Source organism: Lynx rufus, unplaced genomic scaffold, assembly GCF_022079265.1.
Source record: "Lynx rufus isolate CCGP_SWC_20201006 ecotype Redwood Valley unplaced genomic scaffold, mLynRuf1.p SCAF_5, whole genome shotgun sequence".
In the NCBI taxonomy this organism is placed as follows: Eukaryota; Metazoa; Chordata; class Mammalia; order Carnivora; family Felidae; genus Lynx; species Lynx rufus.
In genome coordinates, this window is record NW_025814867.1 from 86,742,431 (window position 1) to 86,763,281 (window position 20,851).

A 20,851-nucleotide genomic window follows, 5' to 3' on the forward strand; every position below is an offset into this window, starting at 1 on the left:
GTACTAGAAACCTTGCCTTATTCTTGTCTTAGAGAAAACTTAAAATCCCAGTAGGAATTCAAAAACACACGCACACAAAATCCTAAAGCTGTAGAGGGCAGACTTCCCCGGACTTTAAAGTGGATTCACTGTAGAAAAATTAAAACTAACGTAGGAAATAATCGATCAATTCTCTAAAGAAAAAAGTTAAAGTTATTTGTAACTCTACTGGTCTTTTCAATGGTTAATACAAACTTCATATTTTAAGGTAGCATTTTATCTATGTTAACGTGATAAGTCAGTCACCACAGATGACAGTCCCTAAGCCTAAATAACGTTAATAGCATTTATTTCAAATTGTGCTAAGTGTACTTTTTTCTTCCTTTATCTGGAACATTTGGCAAAAGCCTTTTTTATGGTAGAAAATTATTTAACTACTATTTCATTACTTGTCAGCAAAAATCAAACTACCCGAGTTCCCTGTCTTTACCTCTTTCTGAGTCATTTCCTCTCCAAACCTCTCCTTTAAAACTTACTTCAGTCTTTAGTTTCGTCTGTTACTAATTCAGTGCTTCTGCTGAAATAAATGTTTTTTTTTAAATAAATCTTTTTGTCTTTCCTATTTTGTCATCTTTATGAAAATTGCTATATCTGTTTATGTGACCATGTTTCTGTTACTTCCCCCCCCCCCCCGTTACTTTGATTACTAAAAGATTAGTGATTTTTTTGCAGTCTAGTTAGTGATTTTGTGTATGTGTGAGTGTCTAAAAATGGGAGGAAATAAGCTTTGTGTCAGGAATAGAAACTTCGGGCAGATTGCCAGATTATTTTAAATCATTTTTCAGAACAATATTAGGAAATTTATCTCTGTGCTATTGGACTAAATTCAGGTTTCATATCTGAAAATATGAAAGCAGCAATGGCAATTTCTCACTAGATAAATTCTCCCGGTAGGTTTGTTTGCTTTCTTTTCTCTAACCATTTAGAGTTATATAAATTGCCCTGATTTCCTTTTTTTGCTTTATCCAACAGGCAGTTAAGGCAGGGTGGTATTATATGACAGTTTCGTTATATAAATCTGGGATGCCTAGTGTATCAGGAATCTCAATTTCGCACATAAGTACTGCTGTTAAGTGTTAAGTGGGTGATAAAGTAATTAAAAATACATGAGTACAGGGCATCTGGCTGGCTCAGTCAATAGAACATGTGACTCTTGATCTCAGGGTTGTGAGTTTGAGCCCCATGTTGGGTGTAGAGTTTTCTTAAATAAATAAACTTAAAAATACCCGAGTACTTTAAAAGCATTAATGAATGCTTTTATGAATATAATGAATTATTTATGGCTTTTCATCATTTTCTGTACTTTCAGAGAATCCTAACAAGTTAAAAACTGTTAACAAGTGGTTGGGTGTCTGAGTGGCTCAGTCAAGCATCTGACTTCGGCTTAGGTCATGATCTCACAGTTCTTGAGTTCAAGCCCTGTTTCCGGGTTTGTACTGACAGCTCAGAGCCTGGAACCTGTTTTGGATTCTGTGTCTCCCTCTCTGTCCCTCCCCTGCTCACGTTCTGTCTCTCAAAAAATGAATAAATGTTAAAAAAAATTTTTTTAAAGTATTGTCAAATGGCTAGGCCCCAACCCCAGCATTTCTGATTCTCTAGGGTAGTATTGGGCAATTTATATTTCTAAGTTCCTAGTTTATGCTGATGCTGCTGGTCCGGAGGCCATACTTTGAGGACCATTGATGTAGATACATGATACCACTTTGACCAGCCTAATAAAAATAGGAGAAGTGAGGGGTGCCTGGCTGGTTCAGTCAGTGGAGCATGTGACTCTTGATCTTGGGTTTATGAGTTAGAGCCCCATGTTGGGTGTAGAGATTGCATTAAAATATTTTTTTTTTAATAGGAAAAGTGATCATGGTAGTATTTGTTGAGCCGTCATTATGTACCAGACACTGTTATATGTGCTTTACACATATTATTTTGCTATGATCCTGTGAAATGGTGCTATTATTTTTATTACCCCCGTTTTATAGAGAAGGAAAATGAATCACAGAGAGGTTCAGTAACTTGACCAAAGTCACCCAGCTAATAATAGGTAGTAGAGCTATACAAACTCAGAGAGTCTAGCTCCAGAGCTCATTCTCTAAAACATTATTCATATAAAAGATATAACTTGATAATTGAACAGCTCTCTATTTTTTATTTTTTAAGTTTATTTATTTTTAATTATTTTTAACGTTTATTTTGAGAGAGAGAGAGAGAGAGCACGAGTGGGGGAGGGGAAAAGAGAGAGAGGGAGACACAAAATCTGAAGCAGGCTTAAGGCTCTGAGCTGTCGGTACAGAGCCTGATGCGGGCCTTGAACCCACAAACTGAGATCATGACTTGAGCTGAAGTCGGACACTCAACCGAGCCACCCAGATGCCCCTAAAGTTTGTTTGTTTGTTTTGAGGGGGGGAGGGGCAGAGATGGGGGAGGGGAGAGAGAGAATCCCAAGCAGGCTCCACACTGTCAGCACAGAGCCGGATGTGGGGCTCAAACTCACAAACCATGAATGAGATCATGACCTGAGCTGAAATCAAGAATCAGATGCTTAACCAACCGAGCCATCCAGGTGCCCCAAGCATCTCTCTTTTAAAAAGAATTTTTACTAATTTAAATATATGATATTTATTCTAATGTGAACCTCATATCAGATGCTAGAGGACAAGGTTTGCCTGGGTCCCTGATAGCATAGAAAGTCCATTTAGGCATGTGCCAGCCAGCTGTACCCAATCCTGTGTGCAACTAAACTTTTGTAGACTTGATCTTCAAATGTCCTTTTTTTAAATTAAGGTTTTTTAGATGTCTTTTTAAATATTTAAGTGAAATACTGCATATTGTATTTGTCTCCTCCCATCAAGTTCTTAAATAAGAGATTATAGTTTTTTTCCCCCTCTCCACAGTGTCTTCTGGGCCATAATGGCAGTCAAGTGGACTGGTGGACATTCTTCACCTATTCTCTGCCTGAATGCAAGTCAAGAAGGCCTAGTCGCTTCTGGAGCAGAGGGTGGTGATCTTATGGTTTGGGGTGAAGATGGGACTCCATTAGGACATAAACGCTTCCAAGGGGCTGATGATGTTACCAGTGTCTTATTCTCTCCCTCCTGCCCCACTAAGCTCTATGCTTCACATGGAGAAACCATTAGCTTACTGGATGTCCGGTCACTCAAAGGTTCCTTGGACCATTTTCATGTGAATGAAGAAGAGATCAATTGTCTCTCATTGAATGAAACTGAAAACCTGCTGGCTTCTGCTGATGACTCCGGAGCAATCAAAATCCTAGATCTGGAAAATAAGAAAGTTAGCAGATCACTGAAGAGACATTCCAATATCTGTTCTTCTGTAGCTTTTCGGCCTCAAAGACCTCAGAGCCTGGTGTCATGTGGACTGGATATGCAGGTAATGAATATTTTGCAGAGAGTACTTGGGTAATTTTTAATGGGTTTGGTAATGATCAAATTACTGACCAGGCTAAATATATTTTTGCATTTTCTGTTCTCTAACGTGTCTTATCTGTGTATAAAGCATGAGCTTTATTTCTGCATGTTTAATGCTAACTTGACAAAGCCAAGTAGATTTTATTCATAAAGTAATCATTTATCCTTTAGCCTTCCTTTCTCTGTGCTTAAGACAGTCATAAAACCTGAGAATTCAAATATTTGATTCTAAACATCTTTTTAAACAAAGGAGCATGCTGAAGACTATCGCCCGCTCTCTACAAATTCTATTATTTTTTCTAAAAGAAAAGAGAGAGAGAGAATCTCTTGTTGTTCTTACTTTAAAATTCTGTGGTGTATTAATTGAATTATTGTATATTGGTGACCAAGATCAGAGCATTGCCTTGAGTAAGTTTTAAAAGGAACATCACATCACAAATTAGACCAAATTCAAAGGAAGTCTGTCAGAAGAGTGGATATAGCAAGAAACCCCGTTATGTGGGTAAAATGGAAGTGTTTGTTTATTTTTTTATTTATCTATTTATTAGAAAGAGCATGAACTGGGGCGGGGGGGAGAGAATCCCGAGCAGGCTCCACACTGTCAGCATGGAGCCCAGTGCAGGGCTCTAACCCATGAACTGTGAGATCATGACCTGAGCTGAAACCAAGAGTCAGATGCTTAACTGACTCAGCCATCCATGCGCCCTGGAAATGGAACTGTTTAATTCTTAGTTTTCATGAGGGGGAAAAGTGGAATGTGCTAGTGGTAATAGAAGTCATGGGGAAGCAGACTTTGGTTTGGTTTAATAAAAGAAAGCTTTCACATAGCTTGAACTTTCCCATAGCAGATGTACTTCCTCTTAATTTTTTTTTTTTAACGTTTATTCATTTTTGAGAGACAGAGCATGAGTGGGGAAGGGGCATAGAAGGAGACACAGAATCTGAGAGGCTCCAGGCTCTGAGATGTCAGCACAGAGCCCAACGTGGGGCTCGAACTCACAAACTGCGAGATCATGACCTGAGCTGAAGTCAGATGCTCAACCGACTGAGCCACCCAGACACCCCAGATGTACTTCCTCTTAAAAGTAAATCTTGTAGGGGTGCCTGGGTGGCTCAGTCAGGTAAGTGTCCAACTCAACTCTTGATCTCAGCTCAGGTCTTGATCTCAGGGTTGTGAGTTTAAGCCCCATGTTGGCCTCCATGCTGGGCATGAAGCCTAGTTAAAAATAAATGTATCACTGGAGTGAGAATAATCATGGTTTCTCTTTGATAAGCACTTACTACTTGCCAGTGCTTTACATATTAGTTTTCATTCAACTCATACCCTGATAATTACTGTTACTTTTAGAAATGAGACTGAGGTTCAAATTAAGTATCCATATAGCTGCCTGAATTGAGATTCGGACTTGAGTCTCTCTGGCTCCAAAGGCTGTATCTTTTTTCTGTGACACCAGAGGTATCACAAACAGGAGATCTCAAGCAGGAGATCATCAGCAATGTGTTAGAAAAGGTTCTTGGTTTGCAAACAGGCGACTTCTAGAAAAAGAACCATTGTTTATTAATGACGTGTGTCCTGCACAGTTATAAGTGTTTATTCTTTTTTTTAATGTTTATTTATTTATTTTGCGAAAGAGAGTATGTGGAGGAGAGTCAGAGAGGGAGGGAGAAAGAGAATCCCAAGCAGGCTCCACGGTGTCTGCATAGAGCCCTATCCACAGCTCGACCCCACGAACCATTAGATTGTGATGTAAGCTGAGATCAAGAGGTGGATACTTAATCAACTGAGCCACCCACGTGCCCTAGTCTATATTCTTTACTGTGTACAATATCTTTCAAGACTTTGTGATTCCATTAATATCATCAAAGGCTTTATCTTTCTACCTTTTTGGCCAGCAGTCTTTACCACTCCCTTCTCTACCCACTACACCCCCTCATAAGTTAGAAATAAACGAGGCTGGGTTTTGTTGTTTCCACAATGACTGCCATTACCCTCCCCCAAGCTACTGGTAGTTAGTAGGCAGGATCAGTGGATGGCCGGCAGCACTGGGACAGTCCCTAAACAATAAAGAATTGTCTTACCAAAAATGTCTATAGTTCCTCTGTTGGGAATCATTCTGCATTTGAGGGGCACAGTGACCCTACAACCTATAAACTCTTTATCCACACCTATGTCTTGACCAAACCCTTACAAACCTACATTTTCTACCCTTATGGTGATAATCTGCCTATTTTGGTTATACAGAAAGACCTACACACACACACACACACACACACACACACACACACACACACACACAAAAGACCTACACATCCAGGTGGATATCTGTGTTGAGTAGGCAGATTGTACAGTGTCTCTTTGACTAGTCATTCTTTCAACCTTAGGCTGTACCAGTTTCCAATCTCTGGTTCATTAATATACTAGGCATGGCAGTAAACAATTAGGTGTACAAAAATGACCTATATACTTCTCAGATTAGATAAGAAATGAGCATCTAGAATTTATTTTGCCGTCAGTTCTGGGAGAGAAGTTCTAGTGGCAGGCAACTGCTAGAGAGCAATATAGAACACCCTAAATATTTTGTGAAAAGGAGGCTTAGGTAATTGCTTATTTGATTTGACTGCCAAGACCTAAATATTCACTGTAGATTAATTTCTGCATTGGGTTGTGATTTAACAGTGGTAAGACAGCACACAGAACTTTTAAGAAATTACTTTCCTTGGAGTGCCTGAGTGGCTCAGTCAGTTAAGCATTTGACTTCCGCTCAAGTTGTGTATCTAACACTTTACTTCTTAAAACCTGGTTATCTGATGTTATTCTAAACTTTAAGAATAGCTAATCTGAAGGAGTCCAAGATTGTAGGCATAAAAGTGGAATGGAGTTGTTATAAGGTTAATTTTGAGAGCTCTTTCTCTCTGAACAAACACATTTTACCTCAAGGCAGGAATTGAATTATTGCCACACACAGGAGATATATTCAATGTACCTATCTTTGTTATTACAGAAATCATAAAAATTATACTCTTTGATTTACATCGGTTTAAATAATTAGGCAAAGCACACTTACAGTGGCAGAGAACTTAACAAATTGATTTATTAAGACATTTGAGACTGCTTAATTTTTTTTTTTTTTTTTTTTTTTTTTTTTTTTTTAGAGAGAGTGCAAATGCGGGAGAGTGGCAGAGGGGGAAAGAGAGAATCTTAAGCAGGCTCCATGCAAACAGCACGGATCCCAAGACCCTGGGATCATGACCTAAGCCAAAATCAAGAGTCAGAAACTCGACTGACTGAGCCACCCAGGAGCTCCTAGACTGCTTAATTTTTTATTAAATAGCTACAAAATATTTATAATATATGTGTAAAGTATAAGAAGAACATTAAATACATGTGTAGCCACCACTCAGATACAGTTTTCTCTTGTAAAGACCTTTGGAAATTTGAGACCATCATATATTTCTGTGGCATACACATTGATTTTTTGCCCCTCATTTCCACATCTGAAAATAAATGGTTCAAAAGGTTTATTGTTTTTTCTGGAGTTTGAAGGATCACTAGTACAAATACATAAGGATCAGGATGGCAGGAAGGCTTTTTTTTCCCTTAAAAATGAATCTTTTCTGTGGAAAGAAATGTTTTTGTAGGGGGAGGAATTTGTGAGCAGGGTCACTTTGATGTGATTGCATTCACTTCTGAACATTTGCCAGTTGTCCACTTTCTCCCCCCTCTGACGTTTTGTAGGACCATAACCCCCAGACTCTTGTGTCCTTTTCTTTTAGTATCTCTTGCTTTCCTGCTTTGAGTGACACCACTTGAACCAGGTGGTTGAGAAACTGTAAAACACCTTGGAATCTTTGGCGGTTAGGAAGAGTAAAGTAGTATAGAGAATGTCCAGAAAGGAACAGTCTGGAAATCTTCAATACTTGAAAATTATTCTTGGATTGGTAGAATCTGGGATGGCTGTTAACACATTTAGATTTCAGTAAATACAAAAATGTTTAAGCTGCTGAAAATACTTTGAGTATAGTTCATGTCTTAAGAGGGCAGAAAATATAATCTAGGCATCATGCACGGTAGTGCAAGAAAGACTTGGGGATACCTGCCAAGACAGTTAAGTTAGCAGATTCTGGAATGTGCCATTTGCCTTGTGTTCAGATTTTTTTTTTTTTTTAGAGATTTGTTTCCATATCACGTCCATATCACATCTTTGTTATAATTTCTGGTATTTCTTTATTTTACTTTTATTTATTTTAATCTGTTAATATTTTAGCTTCAGCCAAATAGCAACTGCTGGCCACTTAGTAAAATGTTATAAATCCAATCTAAAAGAGTTTTCAGGGGCGCCTGGGTGGCGCAGTCGGTTAAGCGTCCGACTTCAGCCAGGTCACGATCTCGCGGTCCGTGAGTTCGAGCCCCGCGTCGGGCTCTGGGCTGATGGCTCAGAGCCTGGAGCCTGTTTCCGGTTCTGTGTCTCCCTCTCTCTCTGCCCCTCCCCCGTTCATGCTCTGTCTCTCTCTGTCCCAAAAATAAATAAACGTTGAAAAAAAAAATTTTTTTTTAAAGAGTTTTCAGTGCTTTTCTTGATAGAAGCAGAATTAGAGGTCACTTCTTTCAGAGGCTGAGTTGAGGGCAGTTACCTTCAATAGAAAACCAAATCCTTAATATTCATCAGCAGTAGTAATCTTGTCAGTTCAGATCTGTGCTTTTGACTGAACCATGCTTATTCTAGTGTCTATTTTAAATCGTGAGTAATAATTAAGGGATAATACTAGATGGTAAAATAAAGCTGTCTATTCTCTGAAAGTATGAAGAATATTTTCCTTTTCAAATTGGTTGCTGTGGGAAGAAAATGAATCACTAGATTATAGAGTAAAATCAATTCACAAAGTTTTTTGTTTTAAACAGGTTTTAATTAGCATTTCATTTAAATCAATTTAGTAGGTCCAAAAGCATGATAGGGAACAACAAAAAAACCCACATATGCCAGGATGTCAAATTAATCAACAGATAGGTATGGAATTTTTGCTCTTTCCAGGTATTAAGCAAAGATGAATTAAATCTCAGGATGCCTGGCTGGTTTAGTTGGTAGAGCACATGATTCTTGATCTCAGGGTTGTGAGTCCAATCCCCATGTTGGGCGTGGAGCCTACTTAAAATTTACAAAAAAATGTTTAAGGTGAATTAAATCTCAAGAAACTGACAAGCTAATAGTATATGTTAATTAATAGCATAGAAATTAAATACAGGCAAGAGAGAAGTGGGCTGGAATATTTAGGAAAGCCTTCCTAGAGGGACAGGAACTTGAGGTAAGCCTCTAAAATGGGTACTTTAGGTTGTATGAAAGGAAAGAGAAAGCATCCCAGATACAAATCATTTCAGTGATAATCCAGATTTCATTTATTTAGTTGACAGGCTTTCTGACTTGCAGCCAGCATAGACTAAAATTAATAAGTTTTATAATGTTCTCTTTTACTTGTAGAGATGAGGGTACAGTGACTTAAAGAAATGCAACTGCTCAAGAATGTGGATTACATACAGTTTGATGGGTTTGTTAACCCCAAGTTATTCAGGATCTTGTTTTCTACCTTATTGTACATTGGCGTCTGAGTTTTTCCACTGGCACATTGTGGTGCCAGCTGAATTTTTAAAAATTTAATATTGCTAGAAATGTATCATACTAATTATTATCAGACTACTTTGATGACTTTATTACAAGTGGAATAAGCATGATAGTCGAGCAAAATGGCTAGGCCTCTGTTTGACTACATAACTTCCTCTTATTTAAAGGTGATGCTGTGGAACCTTCAGAAAGCACGGCCACTCTGGATTACAAATTTGCAGGAAGATGAAACAGAAGAGATGGAAAGCCCACAATCACCTGGTCAGCTTTTAAACCCTGCTTTAGCCCACTCTGTGTCTGTAGCATCATGTGGCAATATTTTTAGCTGTGGTGCAGAAGATGGTAAGGTTCGAATCTTTAGGGTGGTGGGAGTTAAGTGTGAACAAGAACTGGGATTTAAGGGCCACACTTTGGGAGTATCCCAGGTCTGCTTTCTGCCAGAATCCTATATGCTGCTTACTGGAGGGAATGATGGGAAGATAATGTTGTGGGATGTAAGCAGTGAAATTGAAAAAAAACAGAAGAGCCCTACAAAACCTACCCACAGGAAGAAAACTAAAAAAGCAGCTTATACGAAGCAGGGTAGAAATACTCATGCTCTAGTAACAGATGAAGAAGAACATGGCAAAATTTTACCAAAACTAAGTGTTGAACATGGAGAAAAGGTGAACTGGCTGTTGAGTACAAAAATAAAGGGATACCAAAATATATTAGTAGCTGATCAAACTAGTTGTGTATCTGTATATTCCTTAAAAGCATTTTAAATCCAATAAAAAATTTGAAAAACTGCAGCAGAACTTTTTATAGGTTGAAAAAAATCCTGTTTCTTCATTTTTGTCATTCTTAATGTTTGTCATATTTTTAATATAATTTATTGTTAAATTGGCTTACATACAACACCCAGTGCTCATCCCAACAAGTGCCTGCCTCAACGCCTATTGTCATATTTTGAATAATACCCTTCCATTGTATAAATTATAAGACATTGAGGGGCGCCTGGGTGGTGCAGTCGGTTAAGCGTCCGACTTCAGCCAGGTCACGATCTCGCAGTCCGGGAGTTTGAGCCCCGCGTCAGGCTCTGGGCTGATGGCTCGGAGCCTGGAGCCTGTTTCCGATTCTGTGTCTCCCTCTCTCTCTGCCCCTCCCCCGTTCATGCTCTGTCTCTCTCTGTCCCAAAAATAAATAAAAACGTTGGAAAAAAAAATTTTTTTTAAATAAAAAATAAAAAAAATGATAAGACATTGAGCAAAAGATAATTGGGTAATACTTTATGTAGTAAATGACATTAAAATTTGGAGGAGGAGAAGTAATCAGACTCAGAGCTATTAAGTAACAAAGAACTAGGAAAATTGCAGACATGATTACTTACCTGGAAAGGATCTTGGTTGTCTTGTCAAGCCTCCTGCCTCAGGGAAGCCCACATATGATCTAATCCAAGTGTAGTGTAACCAAATGACATTGGTTAATTCAGATCCTAGGATGTCTTGAGGAACCTTACCAAGTTGGAAGAAGAAACCTGTTCTTACTTGTTCTCTATAAAGCCCAGAAGGCTTTGCTGACAGTCACTCTCTGTTGTTTCTAAGAAAAGGGCTTCAGGGTCAGATCAGTTTAGGATATTATGCAGTAATCCAGGCTGTGGTGCTGATACAAACAAGAATAAGCCAAAGTTACGAATAAGCAGAAATTCTGACTAAGCAGAAGTTGAAAGTAGAGACGAGAGAGAAGAGGTAGAGAATAGAAACCAAGATAGTATGTCAAGAGTAAGTTCCTTTTCATCATGGCCGGGATCACTGTCTTCTCTACATGTTTTGTTTTGTTTTTTTAATTTTTTTTTTTTTCCTGAGAGAGCACAAGTGGGGAAGGGGCAGACAGAGGAGGATGGAATCTAAAGTAGGCTTCAGGCTCTGAGCTGAGTGTGGAGCCTGCCTGGGATTCTCTCTCTGCCCCTCTCCCCCACTTGCTCTCTCTCCCTGTCTCTTTGTCTTAAAAAAATAAAATTAAAAAAATTTTTTTATTTTTTTATTTATTTTTTCCAACGTTTTTTATTTATTTTTGGGACAGAGAGAGACAGAGCATGAACGGGGGAGGGGCAGAGAGAGAGGGAGACACAGAATCGGAAACAGGCTCCAGGCTCTGAGCCATCAGCCCAGAGCCCGACGCAGGGCTTGAACTCACGGACCACGAGATCGTGACCTTGCTGAAGTCGGACGCTTAACCGACTGCGCCACCCAGGCGCCCCCCCAAAAAAAATTTTTTTTAAAAAGAGAAGCGCTTGGGTAGCTCAGTCGATTGTTGAGTGTCCGACTCTTGATTTCGGCTCAGGTCATGATCTGGAGGTTTGTGAGATAGAGCCCCACCTCAGGCTCTGCGCTAACAGGACGGAGCCTGCTTGGGATTCTCTCCCTCTGTCTCTCTGTCACTCTACCCCCGGATCACATGCATACATGCGCACACACTCTCTCAAATAAGCTTTAAAAAAAAGTTTAGGGGCGCTTGGGTGGCTCAGTCGGTTAAGCATTTGTACCAACTGACTGACTGACTGACATCTGCCTGACTTCAGCTCAGGTCCTGATCTTGCAGTCAGGGAGTTCAAGCCCCGCATCAGGCTCTGTGCTGACAGCTCAGAGCCTGGTGCCTGCTTTGGGTTCTGTGTCTCCCTCTCTCTCTCTCTCTCTCTCTCTCTCTCTGCCCCTCCCCTGCTCATGCTTTGTCTCTCAAAAAAATAAGTTAACATTAAAGAAAAGATTTTTTTAAGTTTATTTTTTTTAACGTTTTATTTTTGAGAGAGAGAGAGAGAGAGACAGAGCACAAGTGGGAGAGGAGCAGAGAGAGGGAGACACAGAATCAGAAGCAGGCTCCAGGCTCTGAGTTGTCAGCACAGAGCCGGACACGGGTCCCAAACTCATGGACTGTCAGATCATGACCTAGCTGAATTCGGATGCCCAACCAACTGAGCCACCCAGGTGCCCCATTTTTTTTTAAAGTTTAAATTTAAAAAAGGAATCAAGGCAGCTGCATTTTCTTGAGTTCTCACGGTCACTTGTCTCTGCTTCTCTCTACATGATGGTTTTTACTTGCAAAAAGTATAGCCTTTCAGGGCTATATCAACAATTCATTTCAATTCCAGAAACCAAGTGAGCAGTGTCCTAAGTTCCTGAAGAGAATATGATTGATGCAACTTAGTTAAGCACCTGCCTTTGATCCAGTCAGCTCTGGCTAGGGGGCTACTGTCATTACTAAATGACATAGTAATTTAGTATCCACATATCCAAAAGGGCCCACTCCCATAGTTGGGGAGGTAGTTCTCAGAGAAGGGGAGTGTACGCTAAACTAATAGTCCAAAGATCTACAACTAACTATTGATATTTGTATGAAAATTATGTATAAAACAAACCCTTCTTAGGTCAGCTATTATGTTACAGTTTGACCCTTTCAATTGGCAAGCAAGAGACCTACCCAGGTTACTTTAGTTAATGGAAGTTTGAGGAAACATAATGGTAAAGTAAGCAAAGGAAGGCACCTCCATCTGGGCTTACAGAGAATCAGGATACCATTTTGAATATAGCTTAGCTCTAGTTGCCAGTCAGCTATTCAGATGACAAACAAGAACTTCAGTAGTCACCCCTTAGAAGTGGGCTTTCCAGGGGCACCTGGATGGCTCAGTCAATTAAGCATCCAACTTTTGACGTCAGTTCAAGTCATGATCTCACAGTTGTGAGGTCGAGCCCTATGTCAGTCTCCACACTGGGTGTAGAACCTGCTTGGGATTCTCTCTCCCTCTGCCCCCTGCCCCAAAAGTAGGCTTTCCAAAGTCCCCCATCTGTAGTAGGCTGAAAATGTCCCCCGAAGGTAACAGGTTCTAATCCCTGGAACTTGTAAATGTTACTTTGGTAAAAGGATCTTTGCAGATGTAATTACGTTGCAAGTAGTAAAGGATTATGTTAAACATAATCATAGTAATTGTGTACCTGCTTTTTTTTTTTTTTTTTTAAGTTTATTTTGAGAGAGCAAGTGGAAGCAGTTAAGGGGCAGAGAGAATCCCAAACAGGCTCTGTGCTGTCAGCAGGGAGCCCTACACAGGGCTCGATCTCATAAACCATGAGATCATAACCTGAGCCGAAATCAAGAGTCCTATGCTTAACTGACTGAGCCACCCAGGACCCCTTATTAGACTGTAAGATGCTTGAAGGCAAGAATTCTGCCCTGTTTCAGAACTTACGGTCTGGTCTATCCTGGATCCCTTCAACTTATACAAACAGTACTCATTAAATCTTAAATGAATCAAAGGAGGCCCAGAAAGTATAAATATTAAGTATATAGAAAACAAAAAAGGTCAACCGAAAGGGAGCTGGTGGCAGGGTTGCCTGGCAACCAGACTGAACCCTTTGCTTGTGTTTCACGTTATTTTTAAGACCAGCTGTCAGGGCTACACATGGTTCTCCCGACCAGTGCTCAATTTACAGACACCCAGACATGCTTATTTCATATTTGATGTTCCTTCTCCATATTACAATCAGTTTGTGGTCCAGGATAGACCATGCTGAGGCTGATGGCAGTGGTACCCAGTTGCTTCTCCCTGCCAAAAGCAAAAATACCTTTAGGATTAATCAATCACCCTTTGGCAGAATCATGTATAATCCTGGTGCCTTAACCTATGAACAGATCTCCCTTGACCTCAGTTTTTCTATTTATAAGCAGATAATTAGTGGAAACAGATTAATATACTGCACAAGTGCTGTGTGTGTGTGTGTGTGTGTGTGTGTGTGTGTGTGTGTGTGTGTTTGGTTTTCTGAACTATTTGATTTAAAAAATTTTTTAATGTTTATTTACTTTTAGATAGAGTGTGAATGGGGGAGAAGCAGAGAGAGAGAGAGAGGGAGACACAGAATATGAAACAGGCTCCAGACTCTGAGCTATCAGCACAGAGCCTGACGCAGGGCTTGAACTTGGGACTGGGGAAATCATGACCTAGGCCAAAGTCAGATGCCTAACTGAGCCACCCAGGCTCCCTCTGAACTATTTGAAAGTGAGATACCATAACACTTATCTCAAAATACATCAGCACATGTCTCCTAAAAAAGACACTTTCCAATAAAACCATAATCCTAATATATCTAAGAAATTTAGTAACAATTTCATTCTTGCTCTTGGCCAGTCAATTTTGACTAATACCATTCTTACTGCGCCAAAGTCTGGTGGTAGGAGAGGGTGGCAGCCAGAAGTGCAAAAGATGGGCCCCTTAGCCCTGGGTGGGCTTATAGAGGTGAAAGGCTGGGAGCAAGAGGATCCTTGTGGTACAGTCTGGTGTCTGCGCAGAAAGGCGTCTCCTTTGTATACAACCGTCTTCCTGTGGTGTGCCCCTAGTGAGGAAGATTGCCCCTTCCACTGGGCTAAAGTTCATTTTAGAGACTAGACTGTCAGACCAGAGGATACTGGGAGAGTGAAGATAGGAGTCTGCTGGAGTGAACAAAGTACTCTGCTGTGGCCACCACCATTAGGACCATATGCCAGCCAGAGGAGTGGGATTTAATCTAGGCCCAAGAGAGAATGTGAAAGAAATTCAGAACACCTCCCCAACACCAGGAGAGCCTGTCATACCCTGGTACTCTTGGTGAAGGAAAGGTCTGGGCTGATATTTAATAGAGCCTCCTTAAGGTCCTCCTCTATAGCCATAAAATACATTTGGGGGAAGTGACTCTCCACTTGGGCATAATTTTTCTGTAATCATTCTAGGCAATGATTGAAGAAGCATCCAGAGCACGGAGTGGTCAAGTAAAAACAATGACTTATAAATATTGACACAACAGGTCACAGGTAGGCCTGAAAATTGAGTGCATCTTTGAAAGTTTATTTAGTTAATTGGTTTAATCTTAGGATTTCTATAAAGTATACCATCAAATATGTGATTATGAAATACAATGAAAGAGTTTGTAAGAATTGTTACGTCTTCTGAGTCCATAGACTAAACATAATCTGCATCTACTTCTCAAACCTGAATTTACTCATAAATAACCATATGTTGTACTGCCAGGAGTTCAGTTATTAGGTTCATTAAGTAGTACATCTGGGAGGTACAACATTGTTAATTGTGTTACAAGCCAATGTGTGGCTAGATAAATGCAAACATTATTTTATTACAAATTATAATAGTAAGTAAACTGGTTCAGCCACTATGAAGAACAGCATGGAGATTCCTCCAAAATTAAAGGTAGACCTAGGGGCGCCTGGGTGGCTTAGTTGGTTAAGGGTCTGACTTCAGCTTAGGTCATGATCTCACAGTCTGTGAGTTTGAGCCCCACGTCTGTGCTGACAGCTCAGAGCCTACAGTCTGCTTCAAATTCTGTGTCTCCCTCTCTCTCTGCTCTTCCCCTGCTCATGGTCTCCCTCTCTCTTTCAAAAATAAACACTAAAACAAACAAAGAAACAAAAAAACGTAAAAAAAGTAGCACTACCATATGATCTTGTTATCCCACTTCTGGATATGTATCCAAAGGAAATGAAAACACGTTATTGAAGAGACATATGTACTCCCATTTTTATTGTAGCATCATTCACAATAGTCAAGATACAGAAACAACCTGGGTGTCCAGCAAAGGATGAATGGATAAAGAAGATGTGGCAGCATATGTGTGTGTACACGTGCACGCACACACATTTATATACATACGAATATATACTATTCAGCCATGAGAAAAGAAATTCTGCCATTTGCTACGACATGGGTGGACCTTGAAAACATGCTAAATGTGATAAGTCAAATAGAGAAAGACAAATACTGTATGTTATCTCTTATATGTGGAATTAAAAAAAATTGTAAAAGCAGAAAGTGAAATTGTTATGAGGGGTTTGTGGAGTAGGGGAATGGTACAGATGTTTAATAGAAGTTAACAGATGACCGTATCATGTCATAGGGCATTTTTGGCTTAAAAAAACTAATTAAATGTCTTTTAAAATAGGTATATTTAAAAAAAAGAACTCGGGGGGCGCCTGGGTGGCTCAGTCGTCCAACTTCAGCTCATGTCATGATCTCACTGTTCCCAGGTTCGAGCCCTGCGTCAGGCTCTGTGCTGACAGCTCAGAGCCTGGAGCCTGTTTTAGATTCTATGTCTCTCTGTCCCTGCCCCTCCCCCACTCATGCTCTATCTCTCTCTCTCTCAAAAATAAATAAACATTAAAACATTTTTTTAATTCTGTAAATCTAAAATTGATAAACTGAGAATGCATGAACCAAGTGATGCATGTAATTCAATTAGAGAAATGTCTTATAATTGAGTCACTGCTCTGCCCAAGGTAGCATCAACTTGCCAAATACAAAGAACCTCCTCTAAAGCAATTAGTGCCAAATTCATGTGAGAGGTAATTTAGTTTCAGCAAAACAGCATCAGCCATTAAAATAATGTTGACAGTTCGGGGCGCCTGGGTGGCTCAGTCGGTTAAGCGGCCGACTTCGGCTCAGGTCCTGATCTCACGGTCCGTGAGTTCGAGCCCCGCGTCTGGCTCTGTGCTGACAGCTCAGAGCCCGGAGCCTGTTTCAGATTCTGTGTCTCCCTCTCTCTGACCCTCCCCCGTTCATGCTCTGTCTCTCTCTGTCTCAAAAATAAATAAACGTTAAAAAAAAAAATTAAAAAAAATGTTGACAGTTTATTTTATTAGCTATAATTTGGTTTGTATTTAATATGTAGGGTTTTTTTGAGTTTATTTATTTTGAGAGAGAGAGAGAGAGAGCAAGTGAGTGAGAGTGTATGCCCAAGAGCAGGGGAGGGGGAGAGAGAAAGAGAATCCCAAGCAGGCTCTGCACTGTCCACGTGGAGCCCGATGCAGGGCTTGAACTCACAAACTCTGAGTTCATGACCTGAGCGCAAACCAAGAGTAGGATGCTTAACTGACTGAGCCACCCAGGCACCCAATATGTAGGTTTCTTTTGATTTTATGGTCACGTAAGAGTTATAAGAAGTCTATACCTAATGTTGGATTTGGACATATTTAAGCAACATTATACTAAAACGTCATTTCCGTATAACAAGTAATTACTAATCAATCCTAGAAGTCTCATAATTTTTCTTCTAAAACCTTACAGTACTCAAGCTTAAAGGAATCGACTTGTAGACAGAATCCTGAAAATCTTCTTGAGTGACCTTTAGCATCTTCATATGAGACTAGGACTAAGTGATGTTGCTGGGGAATGTGGGGAAATAGCAAGGGTGGAACCCATAGTTTGCTGTGGGAGAGGATATTTTGGAGAAGCATAGATTGTTCAGAATAAATTCTAAAGTAGTCACGTAGGAAAACTAGTCATATTATCAGTTGGAAGTATTAGAGTCAAGAATGAAGCCCAAGTTTTTGGTTTCAGTGACTGGGTGGATCCTATGGCCATAATTTCAGGTAGTGAGCACAAGAGGATGGGCAGGTTTGACTACTTAGACCTACCTAATCTGCCCTGACTGGCCCTTGCCATTCTGGTGTCATGACCATCATCTCCAAAATGGCATATAGGTGTTGTTATTAGTCAGGAGTCTGGTTGCACTGGAGAGGTTGGGGTGATTTGGAATCTTACTGGACTCCTTAAGCCAGAGTGGGAACTAGGCAGACATTTTCTCTTTGTTTCCCTTAAACCTTTTACTCTTAGACTTGCTCCTTTCTTAATAATATACTCTAATTTTCTAATTGATGTTACTGCTATTCATGAAGCATTACTTTTGTTTGGTTCTTAGAATTTTCAAGATTTTCCTTTCCTGCATTGCTCTGTAGAGGTTCAGCGCCCTCTAGAGACATAATCCACAATTTTCCTGGTTGTCAGAGATTTTGATAGCCTCAAATTAGTCAAATAACTTGGTTCATCCCTACCTGAACTTTCTTGGTAATAAGAAATTCTCCATGGCTCTAAGTAACCATTTTTTAAATTTAGATATCAATTTAAAATTTAAAATTATTTTTTGGTCTACTTAGACCCCTTTAAAATTATATTTTGAACTTTCAAAAGTTTAAAAAATTATTTTCCAAAAAACATTATTTTCCATGGTTATAGAATCCTTGGTTATTATTTATGAAATGTCATTCAGCTCTACTATCCTACCACATATTCTCATTGTCTATGATATTCCCATCATTAGATATGGCTGTTTCTTCAAAGGATGACTTTTTCTTCAAAGCTTGTGTCCTCTGAGATGAAGGTGTCTTCATAATCTTAACTGCAAATCAGATTCACGAATGCAGATTTTTAAAATATCCAGATGTCTGGGTCCTATCCCACAAAACCCAATTCAGCACTGATTATAAAGGTTAAATATGTTGCAGGTCAACTCACCCTCCAAAATTACTAAATAATTTGGGGACACCAGGCTGGCTCAGTCAGTGGAGCATGTGACTCTTGATCTCAGGGTTGTGAGTCTGACCCCATGTTTGGTGAAGAGATTACTTAAAAACAATATCATTAAAAATATACTAAATAATCTGAATGAAATATTTTTAATTGATTTGCATGCCTGTAAGAATGGCTAAAATAAAAAATTTGGTGACAACACCAAATGCTGGTAAGGATGTGAAGGAACTAATCTCTCATCTGTTGATGGTGGGAATGTAAAATGGTACAGATACTCTGGAAAACAGTTTGCATTTTCCTATAAACAAAATATGCCAGAACCATATGAGCCAGCAGTTGTTCTCCTGGGCATTGAAACATACGTTCACGTAAAAACCTGTGTACGAACATTTATAGCAACTTTATTCATGATAGCCCCAAACTCGAATTAGCCCAGATTCCTTACACAGATAAATGGTTACACAATCTGCGGCATATCCATACTGTGGAATACTACTGAGAATAAAAAGGAACAAACTATTGATGCATGTAGCAAACTGGATTTCACGTGTATTTTCAAGCTTATTGTCATGAATTTGTTTATAATATCCTCTTTTACTGTTCTTGTCAGGAGTTTTTTAATATTTATAGCCTTTTCAAAGAACCAATATTTGTCTTTATAATCCTTTGTTTTCTGTTTATTTGTTTTCTGTTTAATTCCTGCCCTAATTGTATTTCCTCCATTCTGCTATCTTTAGGTTTAATTTGCTCTTTTTCTAACACTTTGAGATGGATGCTTAGTTCATTGATTTTTTAGCCCTCCTCCTTTTTGGTGTATATGCATTTAAGGCTATAAAATTTCTTCTAAGTATGGCTTTAGCTATATCCTTCTAGTTTCATATGCCATACTCATTAACTTCCAATGTAACATTTTTTTCAATGTAACATTTAAAATTTTCATTATGATTTATTCTTTGATACATGGATTATTTGGAAACATGGCAAATATTGACACATTTCTCCTTGATATTGGGCACAAGAGATGAAGGATATGTTCACCATTATTTCTATTTGGCATTCTACTGGAGGTCCTAGAAAGTACAATATGATAAGAAAAAGAAATTAAAGCCATAAGATTAGAAAGTAAGAAGTAAAACAGTTATTTATAGACATGATTCTGTATGAAGAAAATCAAAAGAATCTAGAGATGGATTGCTAAAATTAAAAATGGATTTAGTAAGGTTGTTGAATAAAAAGATAAATATACAGGGGCACCTGAGTGGCTCAGTTGGTTGAGCGTCTGACTTCGGCTCAGGTCACGATCTCACAGTTTGTGAGTTCGAGCCCCACATCGGGCTCTGTGCTGACAGCTCGGAGCCTGAAGCCTGTTTCAGATTCTGTGTCTCCTCTCTCTGCCCCTCCCCTGCTCGTTCTCTGTCTCTCTCTGTCTCTCAAAAATAAATAAATGTAATAATAATAAAAAGTTGACAGTACCTAGTGTTAATGAAGCATGGAGTAACTGGGACTCACATACAACTGTACATGAGCATGAAAGTTGGTACAACTATTTCACAAAATTAATTGGCAATATGTATAAACCTGACTATATGCATAATCTATCCAGCAATTCCATTTCTAGACATATGCCCAACAGTTCATATACCAAAAGACATGTATAAGAGTGTTTATAACAGCATTATTTATAATAGCTCCAAAATGGAAACTACTCAAATGTCCAACAATAGAATATATAAGTAAATTGTGATATATTCAGTTATATAATACCATATAGAAATAAGAAGTGAGCTAAATATTTCACTCAACAATAAGCATGAATCCGCAAACATAATATTGAGCAAAAAGGGAGCCAGTCAAAAAATAACACACACATCTAGCCATGACAAAGTAACTGGTACCAGACTAACCCTCCTGTCATACACAACTGGATAACTGTACCATAAATGTGAAATAGTTATTCTCAGTCATTGGACCAAGGCAGCACAGTACAGTCATTACTGAGAGAAGGGGGAACAAAATGAAGTGAGTCCTACGGTTTCCTTAGCTTTCTTCCTGATGTCGTTTACCAAATATCAGCATAGGAAGGAGGATCCCAAGCAAGGCATGGCAGACTTGATGATCTGAGGAGAAAAAAGAGCCTGTAGAGACTGAGACAGCTAAAAGTTATAAAGCAGAATAGCAGGGGCGCCTGGGTGGCTCAGTCGGTTAAGCGGCCAACTTCAGCTCAGGTCATGATCTCGCGGTCTGTGAATTTGAGCCCCGTGTCGGGCTCTGTGCTGACAGTTCAGAGCCTGGAGCCTGTTTCAGATTCTGTGTCTCCCTCTCTCTGACCCTCCCCCGTTCATGCTCTGTCTCTCTCTGTCTCAAAAATAAATAAACGTTAAAAAAAAATTATAAAGCAGAATACCAGAGAGATGGGAACTATACAGAGAATGAGATTCAGAAATCTGCATGGGAGT

General features: G+C 39.4%; 1 protein-coding gene across 1 annotated transcript; it reads left to right on the plus strand.

The window, feature by feature from the left end:
• Positions 1-2,835: 2,835 nt before the first annotated feature.
• WDR53 (WD repeat domain 53) lies at positions 2,836-9,880 on the plus strand. The gene is made up of 2 exons (XM_047099386.1): positions 2,836-3,423; positions 9,244-9,880. Exons 1-2 carry the CDS (start codon positions 2,944-2,946, stop codon positions 9,838-9,840), a joined length of 1,077 nt encoding a protein of 358 aa, XP_046955342.1. The 5' UTR covers positions 2,836-2,943; the 3' UTR covers positions 9,841-9,880.
• The last annotated feature ends 10,971 nt before the right edge of the window (positions 9,881-20,851 follow it).

What these genes read in the sequence shown, in the direction of transcription:
- WDR53 (XM_047099386.1), top strand. Translation starts at nt 2,944, where the DNA reads ATGGCAGTCAAGTGGACTGGTGGACATTCTTCACCTATTCTCTGCCTG. An exon ending in CATGTGGACTGGATATGCAG is followed by an intron (nt 3,424 to 9,243) that starts GTAATGAATATT and finishes TCTTATTTAAAG; the next exon opens with GTGATGCTGTGGAACCTTCA.